General features: G+C 48.7%; 1 protein-coding gene across 1 annotated transcript in view; it reads left to right on the plus strand.

Moving 5' to 3' along the window:
• Positions 1-15,935, plus strand: part of LOC144147195 (vacuolar protein sorting-associated protein 33A-like) — a 65,862-nt gene that overhangs the window by 16,588 nt on the left and 33,339 nt on the right. Inside the window, exons 7-8 of the mRNA XM_077679265.1 lie at positions 100-274; positions 14,389-14,561. Of these exons, the coding sequence (XP_077535391.1) occupies positions 100-274; positions 14,389-14,561 (348 nt within the window). The remainder of the gene's footprint in view (positions 1-99; positions 275-14,388; positions 14,562-15,935) is intronic.

The raw sequence follows: 15,935 nt of genomic DNA on the forward strand, positions 1-15,935 counted from the left end.
GAATTTTCTATTCATTCATTCTACATTCGGCCGCAAAACTGCAGGTTCTGAAAGACCTCCCCCATCTCCCCCCCGTTTTCTTGCCTCCCTCTCACCCAGCTGGTGGGCGACATGGTGGTTCGGCTGAGGAGGGAGCTGAGAGGGAAGGAGGCACCCCTGCTGCCCCAGGTGGACACCCTGCTGCTGCTGGACCGGCAGGTGGACCTGCTCACCCCCCTGGCCACCCAGCTCACCTACCAGGGCCTGCTGGACGAGGTCTTCGGCATAAACCACAGTGAGCAGCCGGGGGGGGGGGGGGGGGGTCTTACTTGTCTTGCTTTACTTATGGTATTTACTCGCATAATGAACCCACTCGCGTAATGAACCCTCTCCCCACTTTTCTTTGTGAGAATTTACTTTTTTGTCACTTTGAATAAAAAATGCAGCGGGACATGTTTTTATCTCAGCATGGTTGCTGATGCCATAGACCATCACAGTAACTTGATATCACGCCACAGTACACGCAGAAATTCTAAAAACGCATTCCAACAAAAAGAAATCTCAACACTAGCCGGAGACGTGAGCGGGAATGCTGTGGCTCACAATTTAAAAATTGCGCACTTGTGGTGCGCCACCTGCTGAACACAAAACAAACCTTGCGCCATAAAAATGTTGCGGTGTGCATACAAAACGCAAAACGTACTCCGCACTTTTTTCCTGCTCTTTGCCATTCCGGCTGGTTTTGGCGGCATGTGAACAAAGCACTAAACGTACTTTGCACTCCCCTGCTCTTGCTGTTCCGTGACTTCGCCATGACGCTCCGCGGTGTTGTTGTTCAGCTGTGTTCCAACCTTTTTTCGTGCTCCTGGTGCGCGCCCTACGATGGGCCAGTACATGAGCTGCACACACAGTTTTAAACTGAAGGTGGTGGAACATGCGTTGATGCACATGGAAACCGCGCGGCTGGGCAGCACTTCATTGTTGACCCACCGCGTGTATGCTACGGGAGAAAACAAGGTTTTTGGTCAGTGAACAAGGATCGCCGTGTGTTTCGTGGGCCCAAAAAAGGGAAGTTTCCAGGTGTGAGAAAAGAAGCTTTGGGGTCCCTTGATGGCATGGAAGACGGTGCACTGTGGGCCGACTATGAATGTGAAGCCGCAAGCGACTTCAGTGAGGACAGCTCCATGCGAGTAGGGGGCCACAAGATGTTCAGAATACAAATGAAATTCCATCGCATAATCCCCAAGGTGTTTTTACGAAAGTGGTAAGGCTCTGGCGCGCTTCTCTTATCAACTTTATTGTGTGGAATTTCAACTTTTAAAAAATCTGTTGCAATTTTTTCCCGCATAATGAACCCTTTCCCCAAATTCATGCCGAATTTTCTGGGAAAAAAGTGGATTCATTACGCAAGCAAATACGGTACTCTACTCTGCTATTCTCTGCTTTACTCTACTCTATTCTACTACCGTATTTATTCGAATCTAGGCCGGCCCCGATTCTACTTAAGCCGACCCCCGAAAGTCCGAAGGCGCGAAAAAAAAAAAAAACTTACCTCGAATGTAGGCCGAACAAAAAGGCAGGGCCAGCGTTCACAAAAAGAAAACACGTTTATTGAACATGAAGATGCGGTGCTGGAACTCAATCAGTTTCTCTTCAAAATCACCGGGCAACTTCTGGGCGATTGAGGTTCGACGGCGGAGGCTAAAGCCGAAGTGCTTCATGAATTTCTGTAGCCAGCCCCGACTGGCTTTGAAGTGTGCCCGCGATAAGCCTCGTTCCCTTAAAAGCTCCCTTGCTTTTGCCTGGAGCACTTCCGTCATTACTGGAAGGGCAGCTGCTAGCTGCGTCTGAACGAAGTCAGCCAATGCCATCTCCATTTCATGGTGACGGCATTCTCGTGGTCCGGTGATTGCCAACCTCGTTGCGGCGCACGCAAAATCCTCTCCCGTTGCGTCCTCCAACGACGGACATTTTTTTCATCCACGCCGAAGTCCCGCCCGGCTTGAACGTTCGACGACAACTCCGCAGCTAAAACAACTTTTCTTTTAAAAGCGGCACTATAATGGCACCGCTTCTTTTTGCGCTGTCAAAACCAAACGCCACACCGCACGCAGGCCACTGTCCCACAGACATTCCTCCATGCCCACAGACAACGTTGCCACTATAGTGAACTAGAATGATCTAGTGGCGCGAACGGCGAGGAAGGGGCGTGCTCTTCTGTGTAGAAAACACCAGGTGGCGCTCCTGCGCCATCTTCGAAAGGCGCCGCCGCGGCAGGCTGTCGCTGTTCCGATGTTGGGTAGTAATTAACCCTTAAAAAAAAAAATGCTACTCGCGTCTGGCATTTCCGTACCTTGCTAGGAACGTTTTGTTGCAAATCTGCCCGTTTGAGCTGTAGGGAAACGGCTATAAATCGAGTTGTTTGGTGTCGTCTGCTACCTGCGCAGACGATCGATGCGAGCGTACGCGTTCGATGTGCTGCCGGCGGACAACTGCTATGTTTAATTCTTTACGAATGGATTTACTTTTTATATTTACTGTAATAAAGTCCCGGCATGAACCTACTTGTGAATTTCACTCTACAAAAGCAAATTATACCCAGTATTCACGCGTCCAGTAGCACCCGGCTGATTTTCTCAGCAGCAAAGTTTGCAATAAACAAATTACCTTCAGAGGAAACTTTCCCCAGGCACTTAGTGCTGAAGGCAGCGTCTCCAAATGTGTCGTTTAAGATCGCAGCTTCTGTGTTAGCACGTGTAATACATCACTAAACCTCCTAGTCGTCATGGCCCCTTTGCAGGCCGAACTGCTGTCAGCTTCTTGCAGCACACTGTTCGCAACAGCTAGGGAATATATGTCACCGCTTCCGCATAACACACCACGAAAAGAATGTTTGCGACGACACTTTGTCGTCATGTGGATAGAAGAGCACAGATTTCTCGTGAAAATGTCTAGCTTTTTTTTTTTTTTTTTCGTATCGATGTCGTATAGCGAAACGAACGTTTCGATCGTCGGCACAATTTAGCCGGCACCAGAGCTTTGAAGGAAGCTTGACTTCTTGAAGATGGCTCATTGTGAAAGCATCATTCCACAGAACTTGCGACTTCATTTGATGAGCACTGCGGAGAGAGAGCCTCGTGTTGTGGCTGGTGCACCTCATCTTTTTCGGCTCTTCAGCTTGCTTGCTGGCTGCCGAAACTGAAACTCTTGTCCGCCTTTTCCTTTGCGGCTTCCGCGCGTGCATGCTCCGCGCAGAATTCGAAGCACAGTCAGGCAGGATGGTAGGTACAGCACCTGGAGCCAGTGACAGCTTCCCGCGTACAAGTCGCACTTTACAGCCGTTTATTACGTGGATGTAATCACGCAATAAGCACTCGGGCTCAAAGTGGCGCTCACCAACGGCTGAAGATATGGTCAAGAGTTTGTCCAGTCTTCCCAAATTTTGTCCCCACTTTTTGCACAGTTCATCGTCCAAAGGAGCGGCGAACAAAGACGCCTTGGGAGCACCTGCAGGGTAACCACTGTGACAACCCGGAGCAAAGCAATAGGTGTCCGTCCTTCGTTTTGACATCGCGTACCCGGCCTGGCCAACCTCTATTCGACAGCACTCGCAATAACTATATTCCTGACGATTGTATACCTCTTGCTTCTGTGGAACATCACGGAAACGTAAAACACGCAGAAAATGAAAGGCCGGCCTCAGCCATAAACAGACGGAGAGTTTGTCCGACCGCGCGCCGCCAACGTATCGCACATCCGCTCGTATCGTCTGCGCCGCTAGCAGACGATTTGTTTGTAGCCGTTGCCCGATGGCTCAAACGGGTCTGATAAGCAACAAAACGTTCTTAGAAAAGTACAGGGACAACAAAAGTGAGCATCTTTCTTCCATAAAGGTTAATTACTGTACCACAGTAAAAAACGGCAGCGGCAATAGCTGGCGAGCGCCCCAAGGAACGGCCCGTGCAACCGCGGTACCGTTTTCGAAGAAGGCGCAGTGGCGCCCCTGGCGGCGGTAGACGCGCTTTGCTTCAGCCCGAACGCTGCAAAGCGCTCCCGTTCGCGCCACTGGATCAAGACATTCTAGTTCACTGTAGTTGCCACAGAACTGGGTCCGCACAATTCAAAATGGCGGCCTATGGCCCTTAAGTGGCTACTGGCTTGTCTAGTAATGGCTACAATACTTTCTTTTCTGGGTGGCGCTAGCTGCGCGACACTTTACTTGGAAATTGATGCGTATTTCAAAATCCTCGAATCTAAGCCGACCCTGGAGTTTGATATATCAGTATTTCAAAAAAAACTATCGGCTTAGATTCGAATAAATACGGTATTACTCTACTCAACTTACTCTACTCTACTATTCCCTACTTTACTCCACTATATTGTACTATTCCTCTGCTTACCCTACCCTGCTGTTCTCTATTTTACTCTATTCTACTATTACTCTACTCTACTTACCGTAAAAACCCGCGTATAGTTCGGACCCGCATATAGTCCGAGGTGCAATTTGGGGATAGCAAACGCGAAAAAAAACGTTTTTACACGAATATAGGTCGAGGAAAACAGAAAAATGCATTTATTTACACACTTGATTATTCGTCGTCCTCATCTGACGCACTCTCTTCCGAAGCTCCCTTGTCGGAAATGGCCTCCCACAGCACCTCATCCTCCGCGCCATCTAGCGCGTTCCGAGATGGAGCACTTTTTGAAGGCACGACAAACGAGTGCCTCGGGAATGCAAGCCCACGCGTTGGCAATCCATGAGCAGAGCAGAGCTGGCAAGGCCTGTTTCAGCCGTCCGGCAGGGGTCACTTCTGGCTCTCCGGACCTCATCCACTCCATATACAGGCGCCTGATGTGGTCCTTAAACGGCTTATTAAGACGCATATCAAGTGGCTGCAGCTGGGATGTCATCCACGACGAGCTCGGTGTGGGAGTCGCGCAGCAGTCGCTTCACGGAGTCCGCCAGATGACACCGAAACGTGTCGAGCACAAGCATCGATGGGAGCGCCAGCAGTGCTCCGGGCCGTCAACACCACACGGACTTGATCCAGTCCTGCACTAGCGATTCGTCCATCCACCCCTTGTCCTGGCAGCGGACGACAACATTTCCTGGGCACGTCTCCCCCTTCGGCAGCATCTTTCGTTGAAACACCACGTAGGGTGGCAGCTTGCGGCCGTCTGCCGTGCAGGACAACATTACAGTTACCCACGTATTCTCGTTCCCTGTTGATCGCACGGTTGATTGCTGTTCCCTGTTGATTGCACTTGCCTGGAGCCTTTTTGATGCACCGTTAAAGCCGAGGGCATATCAAGGTACACCGGCGTCTGGTCAGCGTTGCCGATCTAGCCCAGCTGAAAGGGGACTGCGTTTCGCAATAAAATCACGTGCTTCTGAAAGGCCACAAGCAGCTCTTCGTAGTTTTCTGGCAGCTTCTGCGAGACCGACGTACGTTGACATAGGGAGAACCCAACGTGGCACATGAAGCGAGACACCCAATGCTTGCTTGCCTTGAAGTCCGCCCGCTGAATGCCTTTGTCTCGAGCGATCTCCCTTGCCTTTGCCTGCAGCAGCTCGATGTTCACAGCGAGATGTGCAGCTCGTTGCTCCCGAACAAAGTCCGCCAGTTTCGGGAAACGCTCCATTTTTTGGTCCCCAGAAACTTTTTATCTGGCTGCTGCATGCAAAAAGGGCTTCCTTGTGCTTCCTCCAACCGCGAATGCTCCGCTCGTTCACGCCAAACTGCCGCTCCGCAGCACAGTTGCCGAGGTGTTTCGGCAGGAGAAATAACTTTTCTTTTAAAGGCAGCCGAGTACTGCCTGCTCGGTCCTGACATGGGATAAATAGCACCGCCCAATGCCAAAACCGAAACCAAAACTGTGAATTCGGGCCAAACATTTTTGGGATCCGCATATAGTACGGGGCCAAAATTTCGCATCCTAAATTTAGAAAGAAACCCCGGGCTATACACGGGTTTTTACGGTACTCAGCTCTGGGTGTTACTCTACATTTTACTTGTCTTGGCCACTGGCACCTTAGTGGCCAACTTGTGGTCGACTCTCTTGAGGTCAGCACTCATAGGCCTTGCATGCTAATTAATTGGTTGATTTGTAGCGGAGAGTAACCGCACACGCCGTGCAACCCATCGAAGCACTACCCGTTAATGTGGGTAGTGCACAAAGAAGCACCACCAGTGAGGATGCTTTGCGCGAGAAAAAAGTTTTCTCGAACCTGTGTTCTCAAGCTCTTTGCGTTGACGGCCTGACCGTGAATAAACCCCGCGTCAACCAGCTACCCAAGCATCGACTATCTCCTTGACAAATTTAACTTTGAACTTTGGGGTTGATTGAAAGGAAGTTGATTTGCTGTGTTTAGGGGTGTGCAAACTATCGAAACTCCTAAATATCAATGTGACTAACGTGGTATTCGATTTGGCTCCAAATGAAGTACAAGGAAGCCTCGATGTAATGACGTCGGTAAAATTTGTAATTTACTTCAGTATGTTACATGGAAGTGTCAGCCGCGTGAAGTGGTTCCTGCAAACGAAAACGTGGTGCACGTACACGGCTGTCGCACTGTTTCTGTTTCTGTCACAGATTAATTGTCTACGCGGACATCAGCGTGAACCATACAGAGCGTTTTCTGCACACAAAAATGCGCCTCACAAACCACAGGCGCGCTGATGCAGCCACGGAAACCACCTGCGCAACACGAGTAGTTCCAGCTACTGCTTGTAACTGCTCGCTGAAACGCAACGCAAGGGGCAGACGAAGTTGTTCATGCGGGAAAAAAAGCTCATAATTTGGGCGAAATTTTCACTGTAAAGTGTCATACGTGCCACTTAAGAAAGCACCCATCAAATATCCGCCGCAGCGGTAACCCTAATCGTCTCTGGTTGGGCCAGCCAGCATCCCCAAGCGCTTTGAAGCCCCTGCCATACGGTGTGCGCCTCCCCATTGGCGCAAGCCGTCAGGCTCCTTTCAGTGCCACGCGCAGCGCGAGTTGCCTCATGGCTGAGGCACAAGCCGATGCCTGCACGCAATAACGGATGCGAGTGTGAAAAAAACGGGTACGCAAGGCTCATAAAGACCCACAAATGCTTAGCCGTGCACTTGCTGCAACAATGGAAACCAACAAGCACGAGTGAACACAACCGAAGGACAAAGCAGCGGCATGCGATGGCGGTGGCGCCGCCATGCGCAGTTTGTAGGCAAGGAGCTTGTAGGCAAGGAGTGCACTCACAGACTGTGCGGCTCGCTGCATCTGCGGCATTGGACGGCCTGTATCGCTTTTCACGTATTATCGAGACCGCATTTCAGTGCTTGCGTCTCCCAAAATCTACTTCTACAACCAAAATTTCGTGCCTAGTTGTCCATGAAACTTCGTTACATTGAAATTTCGGCAAAGGGGACTGTATTATACAGAGGGTGAAAATGCATGGTGTACATACAATCGAAGTTAAAAAAAGTTTGTGGTTTGTTACATTGAAGTTCGGTACATCGAGGTTTGACTGTGCATTTGGAAGTTTCAAACACGAAAGCGACAGCTGTTGCAGCGAGCTTGGATTGATGGAATCGTGCCTTATTAAAAATGAGAAACACCCCTTGCAAAATGCATGGAAAATATATTCTTGAGCACTGGATGCATCGCACTTTGCACACTTGCAGCCAAGTGCGGCAAACATGCGCCGCTTTCCTCTGTGAGCAGCAGTAGGCTTTCCCACAGTGCTCCAGTGACCTGTGGCTAAATGGCAAGGGGAAGTTGCTCTCTAGGAGCACCTCCTATCTCCTCGGCATCGGGCCATTTCCACCGTGGTGCTTCTCTCTTGGCATCCTGATAACATGGGGGGGCTCAAGCACTCTGTCAATGCTCTCTGTGTAAGGAAGCTTAGCTGTGTGTTGACATATAGTCCTGGTTTTGAGATCAAATGATGCACAAAAGGATCTTTTTACGGGTGAACCCCCTTAGGGGCTGGGGCTGTTGGCATCTCCTGTCGTCGGCGTAATCGTCGTCCTCGTAATCGTCGTCGCATGTAGTCATGGTACTAAAACACCGGGACACTCGTTTATGCCTCGCGGTAGAAAGCTTTGTGCTTCAAAGACAAGACTTTTACTTCAAAGCTGTATACCTCTATGCCCCAACGGTTTAACCTCTGTTGGCAAAGCGCCAAGAAGACACTTATACACTGCATGCTTCGCCCCTACCCTGGTTTCACGTTAGTTGAGACGGCCCGGGATTTTTTTTTAAACCTGCAACGTTACAATTCTTTTTGTTTTTCTGTTTTTTTCTATAGTGCTGCAAAGCTTGCCTTCTGTTTTGTTTACCTACATGTTTTGTTGCCTGCTTCTAGCCTCGCCCAGCTATCCACACTGTACTAGGCATGAAGGGTGCTTGGCAGAACCCATATTTAAGATTCTTGTGCATGCATGCGAAGACAATCGTGGCACAAGGTTTTTTTTTTTAACACTAGATTTGGTAGCATTTCGGCTGGCATACCCGCAAATTTTCCCGCCATTTTTTAGCGGGGCTACCATGGTTGCCAGACCAGGACTGCTCTCTTTTGATTAGCTCGCATCATCCGTAAAGGCCGCAGATCTGTCAGCCCGCTCTGGTAACAAACCCCTGCGCGCTCGCCGCGCGGGCTCGGGCTCGAGCCCGGGTTTTTTTTTCGCTTCGTCCCCACAGGAGGTACTACAAACGTATGGGGTCCATAAAGGCCGCGGATCTGTGAGCCCGCTCTGGTTACAAACCCCTGCTCGCTCGCGCCGTGGGCTCGGGCTCGAGCCCGGGTTTTTTTTTTTCTCTTCGTCCCCATGGTTGCCAGACCAGGACTGCCCTCCCTTTATGGACTGCCTTTACGGGCCCCATACGTTTGTAGTACCTCCCGTGGGGACGAAGCGAAAAAAAACCCGGGCTCTAGCCCAAGCCCGCGCGGCGAGCGCGCAGGGGTTTGTTACCAGAGCTGGCTGACAGATCCGCGGCCTTTACGGATGATGCGAGCTAATCAAAAGAGGGCAGTCCTGGTCTGGCAACCATGGTAGCCCCGCGAAAAAATGGCGGGAAAATTTGCGGGTACGCCAGCCGAAATGCTACCCTAGATTTATGTATTGTTAGTACAGGGAAAAAGAAACTTGCGAGCAGCCCCCATATATATTTCCTGCGGCAAAATAAACGCTCATAAAAAAAAGGGGGAAAAGAAAGCATGATACCATCTCTCCATGAGCGCATGCTGGCAAGGCTAATTTTTTATGCCTTGTGCTGTCCGATACACTGATTTTCTTTCTAGAACTGACATAAACGGTTCTTGAACTGCCGAAAACATTTTTTTTAAATAAAAATGCATTAATCATGTCTTTGTAGAATTTGCAGCCTTATTTATCAAACTGAAAGACATCATTGAGGTCACCTCATGGCAGATTGTTGCCCCCATATAAGACGTAAGACTATGAATAAAGCTATAAAGAGCAGAATAGCTTCTTTATGCTTGTTTTATGCCATACAAAAATTTTTCAAACCCTTTTAAATGAACCTTCTATTTTCATTCAGGCTAGTTACACAAGCCCGCCTGAGAAATTGTAGGTTTTCGTTTTGTTATAGAAAATCACAAAGCATTTGCTTCGATCCAGAAATATTTGCTTCAACTTGCAGCTATCCACGCTCTTTGCTTTGTATGCACTGCGAAACCAAAGATCACTATTGATACACCTCTAGCCTTGTTATGAAGTGTCATTCAGTACATCCTTGCTGATGTGTGCCTCTGCGGCCAAGCTATTTGTCACGTGGCGTGACGAATCTCTTCTTTTCACGTTTTTAATGAATATCCAGGTTAACTTGCTGTATTTATTTCCGCACACACGCATACGGGCATCGTTGTGTTGTGCTGAAGGCAATGTGGCAGCGTCTCTATAAATGCGCACTGTGCAGACAGCACTTCCAATACTTTGCTTATAGCCAACGTTTTGCCGGCGTGTTGCTGTAGGCAAGGCATGAGCTTTGCGACTGAGACGACCCAGAAAAAGCACCAGCAACTTTTTTTTTTTTTTTTTCACTACCTGAGCATGTGTTTCAAACAGACAAATGTGAAATCCAGGTCTGCAGTATAAAAAAAAGAACGATGAAACACTACTAATTGCACTGAAGTTGGACGGGCAGATAGAAATTTCATTTTTTTGCGAAGCCAACCACACACATGCGTTGTGGGGATTTACCCCAATATCAGTCACCTGCAAATCCCCAGACATTTTTGCACAATGCCAACGCAAAAGTGTAGTTCTGCAGTGCAGTTATACCTGGACTGTCTATGGGCGATGCGTGTACATCGGGGCTGCAAAACTATTTGTTGTGACTTTTCTTCTTTTGTTCTTGCAAATTTAATTTTAGTCTTGACACGAGGCTCTACGTACCTAGGTTGAAAGCAGAAAAAGCAAATTATTCGTGGTGACTATTGGCTGAACCTTTTTTTTTTTTGCCCGCCTCTGGAGCCACACTTTGAAAGCTGCACTCTGGGGCACTTTTAAAAGATTGCACGGACCAGAAATGCTGCTGTCACAGGGAGAAAAATTTTTCACTTTTTCCATTGCTAAGGCAGTGGCCAAACTTGTTACGAAGTGGGTTTCCAATTACTGAGAAAAATGGCTGATGATTACGGTTAATCTTTAAAGGGCTACTGAAGTGCTTTTAGAATGGGGTAAAAATATATTTTTCGCAATTAATACATTGATTAGTTTGTCTGTAAAGTTTTTTTGTCATTTTTAGCTTGACGACAGAGGTACTCGTCGGTAAAGTTGACCCTACACCCCGCACACTGCTCTCTCCTGTATCGCCGGAAGAGCAAAAAACCGAGAGGCAGTGACCGGAAGTAGCGTCATATTCAGAAGATGGCCAGTGGCGTGCGCCGCCACTTCGTTGTGTCCTCGTTTTGTGGGCGAAGTTCGGAATTAAGTGGGCGAGTAATCTGCCCTTAATTTATCTTTATTGTCCAGAGTTACTTCGGCATTGATTTTTAACCATTATGCCACTGTGTTTTCAGAGATTCCCTAAAGCGATTCCTAGATACCAGAGATTTCTTACCCGAGCGCCTGTGGCTGCTACATTGCCTTCACGAGTAGTCGGGGCCGGCCATGGCGTCGGTGCTCTGTGCTTCATACTTGAAGCGACAGGCTCAAACAAATACGGAGGTGCCCCAAGTTCCTGATCCATTAATATTAGGGGATTAGAAAATTTGTGGGACCACAGCGCTCTGGGTTTCCCGAACTTCTTGTTCGTCTTCCCGATCAACATTGTTAGCTATGACGACAGCTTAGCTAATTATGTAGATTTTAAGAAGAAATCAAGCAAGCTGGAAAGCATGAAGCGTTTTCTGCGTGTGGGAGCACTCCGCACACTCGCCAGTCGTGCATTCCCGTACGGCACACGATGTGGTTCGAACCGCGCATGCTGCGGCAGCAACTGCTCTATGCTGCTGTCCAGAAACAAAGCAGTCGCGAAAAGCAAGGTAAACGTGCAAGAGAGTGGATGATAGTGTAATGAAAAACTGTGCTAGGGATTGTCATCCAAGGTGATTTTGAAAGAGGTGATCGAATTTTAATCGCGATGCAAAGCGCCGACCGGTTGCGGAGGCTCATCGACGGCAGCAAATGCACCTGCCTGAGCACGAGATGCAGCAAGAAGCCGATGGATGGCGCTACCTGCGTGCAAGAAGGAACACAGCACCGATCGCTAGAATGACTATCAACGTGAAAATATGGTTCCACATGTGAGAAAGGGGATGACAGTGTGGTGAAAAACTGTCTTAATGATAGTCATTCGCAGTTGTAGAGATATCGGCGACCAAATATCTGTTTCGGGGCTAAGCCTAAAGTTCCCAACATGCGAGGCGATCCGTGCAACCTAAGCCGGCTGGAGCTGTTGGGGGAGGCGTTCTTCTAAAGCTCGTCGCGGACCAGCATGCTGTGTTTGGGTTCCTCTACATTTTGGGGGGCCACCAACGTTTGGTTCCCCTGTTCTAAAACTGTGTATGTGCAGCAATGCCACGTTCCGCTGACCGGCCGCGCAGCGGCCCGGCACCAGCACTTCCGCACTAGCTGCTGCTTGCGCACATCGCGGACCGCTGACTAGCTGCTGCTTGCGCGCATCGCGAACCGCTGCATATAGCTTGTTACCGCCTGTCCGAATGTAAAAACTAAGTTACACATGCGAGGAAGGGGATGATGGTGTGTTGGAAAATTGTGCTAGGAATTATGACTAGTACTGGTAGTGAAAGCAGCTAACCAATATCGGCACAACTTTTCTGCATCTGAGGAACAGAAGTCGGCCATGAGCCGTTGGGGGACAACCCTTTATACAGCTCGCCGCGAGCCAACTTGTTACGTTTATACTTCCCTCAGGATCTCCCATTCTAAGGAAAGATTGTGTGACTCTTCCATTCACCAGAGGACTTTCTGGCCCGTACCTGAACGGGAACAGAACGAGCTCTTCAGGCCGAGCGGTCATCGCAGCGCCGGCACTTCCGAATATGACGTCATCTGCCGCCAGCCAATCGCGAAAGGCAGCCAGGGCTCTCGCCGTGCCCCTGGGCAGGAGTCGTTTGTTTTGACGAAAAATGATGGTTTGGGGGCTATTCACACATAACATAAACATGTTTTTCGAATTCAGCGTCAAGAAAACCATAAAGTAATGCCCCCAACAAAATGTTTTTGTAAAGCTTTTTGAAAAGCTTCACCAGCCCTTTAAGGCAAAATCTATGCGCACCATGAACTGCAGTCTTCTCAGTCACGGCGTATAGCTGCTGCGTCTCAGGAAGTGATCGCGTGATTGCGTGATCAGTAAATGCACGCCGGCGAGCTTTTATCTGCCGTTATCTCGTAGAGCGTCGCCACTGCCTGTCATGTTGTTGTAAACCGTGTTTGAACCTCCTGCGCAAAAGCAACATGCTTCGGATGAGCCATGCAATGAGAAGGACGGTGAAGGACTGATGTATGTACAGCACACAGCGAGTGCTGGGCTTCTGTGCTTTTTTCTGAACTTGAAAGACCAAGACGCTTGCTTTCATGGATGCCTGGTTTTGCGCCTCCGTTCTCAGGCACTACTAGACGCCAAGGTGCGGTTTTCACACACATGCCTGGCGCGGCCTCGGCATTCTGCCCTCCCCCTCACACTTTTGCCGCACTTTCATCCTCCACTTACCTCAGGACTCATTTTCGGTGGCCTCTTCGTTCTCTCGGTTATCTCGTAGCACGTCACCGCCGGGGAGCGGCTTGCACCACCTTGGCATACCGCGTTCCCCCTCACACTTTTGCCATGCTTTCCTTCTTCCTCTTCCTTCTGTCTTTGGTGTCACCTTCACTCGCTCAGTTATAAGGGCGACGCCACCGTCAAGCCACAGGAGCGGATGCTTAAGTGGTGACAACTAAAAGCCAGTTACAGCTTAACCCCTTTATAAGAGAAACATACCGGGGAGCAGTTCCTGTCTCTTATATGAGAGATCTCTTATATGCGGGGTACCATGTTTTCACTTACTGATCAACCCGTGGTTCAATATGGGCACCATACGACTAAAATAACCTCAAAAGAACACTACAGCATGTTTCAAAAGGTTTAATCTAATTTATGGTTAGCCCCCAGAATTTATGAAGTTGTTCTGAATCTTTGTTTTTTCCTCATGGTTGTATTTACACTGCTTTTTACAACCGATTCTACAAGCTTTCTTTCCTTTCACTGTTTGTGGAAGATGAATCGTAGATGGTGAGTTCACAAGCCTAATGAATAGCCAGAGCGCACAGCTTCTTCTGCTGCGTGCTATGGCTATTTATCAAGCTTGTATTTAGGGCTATTTATCCCAATAAGGAAGCATCTGCAATTTTTCTTTATTGGGAGCTACGCAATTGGGAGAGCACACTGTGCACTCCCAGTATTCTTGGCTTGCACAGAAGCCCGCATGCGGGGTCGCGCCCATACACATGGCGGTAAGCTTTAACCACTTCTGTACATTGCATTTCTATCGCCAGAGCTTCTCGTTGTCGTTTCATAGCTGACTGAACCACCGTGTGCTTGCTGAAGTTATAGTAAATCGCAACTGCGGCCGTCTGTCATCCCCTTGTTTTCCACAATGACGCAACTGCAGTCAGTGACTGGTTGATGTGCATCTGAAGTTAAAATGTCTGTTACAAGCGAGATTATTGATTAAAGTTCAAGGATGACTTGTCCCTTATAACCAATCTTCTACATCCGATGTCTGTTACAAAAGAGGTCAATTTAATGGGAAAGATAGGGCGGCCACCAATGTGGGTAAATAGTGCCTCTTATACCTGGTTGTCTCCTACATTCATGCCTCTTATAACGAGGTTCAAGTGTACAACAAAGACCAAAACTCCAGTGGTTGTGGAGAAAACGGGAAATTCATTCCCACGCAGACATAGTGCGTGTTCCCGTGGACAAGCAGCAGGGGGAGCTGTCGTCATCGGAAAACCGGCAGCTGTGCCTCAACTCGGGGGAGGAGCTGTTTGCCGACCTGCGTGACCGCAACTTCAACGCTGTGGGCGCCCTGCTCAGCCGCGAGGCCAAGACCCTCTCCTCCCAGTACGAGGTATGCAGGGCTCCTGTTTCCTCCTCCTCCTCCTCCTCCTCCTCCTCCTCCTCCTCCTCCTCCTTGCTGTACAGTAAAACCTTGTTACAAGAGACACTTGGTTATAAGAGACCTCTGAATGAAAGCGGTTTGGTTTGTTCTCCTACGTTCGACATGTTCACAACATCGCGTACAAGAGACCCTGGTTACAAGAGACACGTTTACTGGGTCCCTTGAGTGTCTCTTGTAATGAGGCTTTAGTGTAGCTCTGTTCTTCTCATTTTTGCACAATGATGGCCTGGCTGGATCAGAGCTGCTGTGGCTATTGATGGAGCCGTGAAGACGAAAGTGCAAGTTTGGTTCACTGGAAAAATCGCCTCGTTAGACACCACTTCTGATGGAAACTTTGGTCAAATAAGCTATATAATTAAGGAAAAAAAGGAATGGCCTTGTGACCCACTAGCTGATATCCCGCAACACAACCTATAACGTATTATGGGCAGCTGTGCGGTTGCCTGTAATCGAAATCTAAGGCACGTTTAAGTATAAAAGTGCCAATGGTAGAGTAGAGTTGTTGAGTATCTCGAGAAGAAAGCAGTTTGGCTGTTTCTAATGTGACTTTTCAGTATGATGCCGTACGCCCTTGCGCGTATCGTACCGTAACGCCCACAAAATATGAATGGGTGCGACTAGTTGTGAATCCACGCTCCACAATGGCAGAGCTGTCAAATGTTCCTCAAAAGAATGTTAGGTTAGGAAGGGTTTGCATTCCTAACCACTGCAGGGGATGCTAGAGGACGTCAAAAACTACTCTACACAGGAAACAGCGTTCGCGTACTACGTTTTCACTGTTTGTGGAAAACTCCTCAACCTTCAAATATGGAAAATCTCGTATCTTGACCACCCACAGGTAATTGTTGGGTGCTGCAATATCATCCGTGCTGTGGAAACGGTACCCAACTTGCACTCTCTCCGCCCACAAGAAGTATGTACTATGGAGATTTCGCCACTGTACTGGGAAAACTTTACCTTTGCTCCCCTGATTTTGACCTAAGCTCTCACAGGTTAAACTCGCAACCTCATTGTTGCGACCCCACTTCATTTAAAGCTTTCGCTACTGGCCTATTCCCAAGGCTCACGAGCCCGCCGTCAAACAAAGCAATCACCATCATCATCATCATAGCTTTGTATTTTATACTATCACAGTAAGTCAAAAAGTTCACCTCACAAACCCCTGTTACAGACGCCTGCACCTTGTTTCACACTCGACGGTGTGCCATGGTGAAGTTGCCAATACCACATTGTTTTTGATGAACTCCCCCCCATCTTAGCTAAACAACCTCACGTAATGTGGCTCGTGATTGGAAGCATTATTGCCACGATGGCATTAGTGTT

This window comes from Haemaphysalis longicornis, unplaced genomic scaffold, assembly GCF_048455015.1.
Source record: "Haemaphysalis longicornis isolate Haplotype H1 unplaced genomic scaffold, Haemaphysalis longicornis Haplotype H1 scaffold_7, whole genome shotgun sequence".
In the NCBI taxonomy this organism is placed as follows: Eukaryota; Metazoa; Arthropoda; class Arachnida; order Ixodida; family Ixodidae; genus Haemaphysalis; species Haemaphysalis longicornis.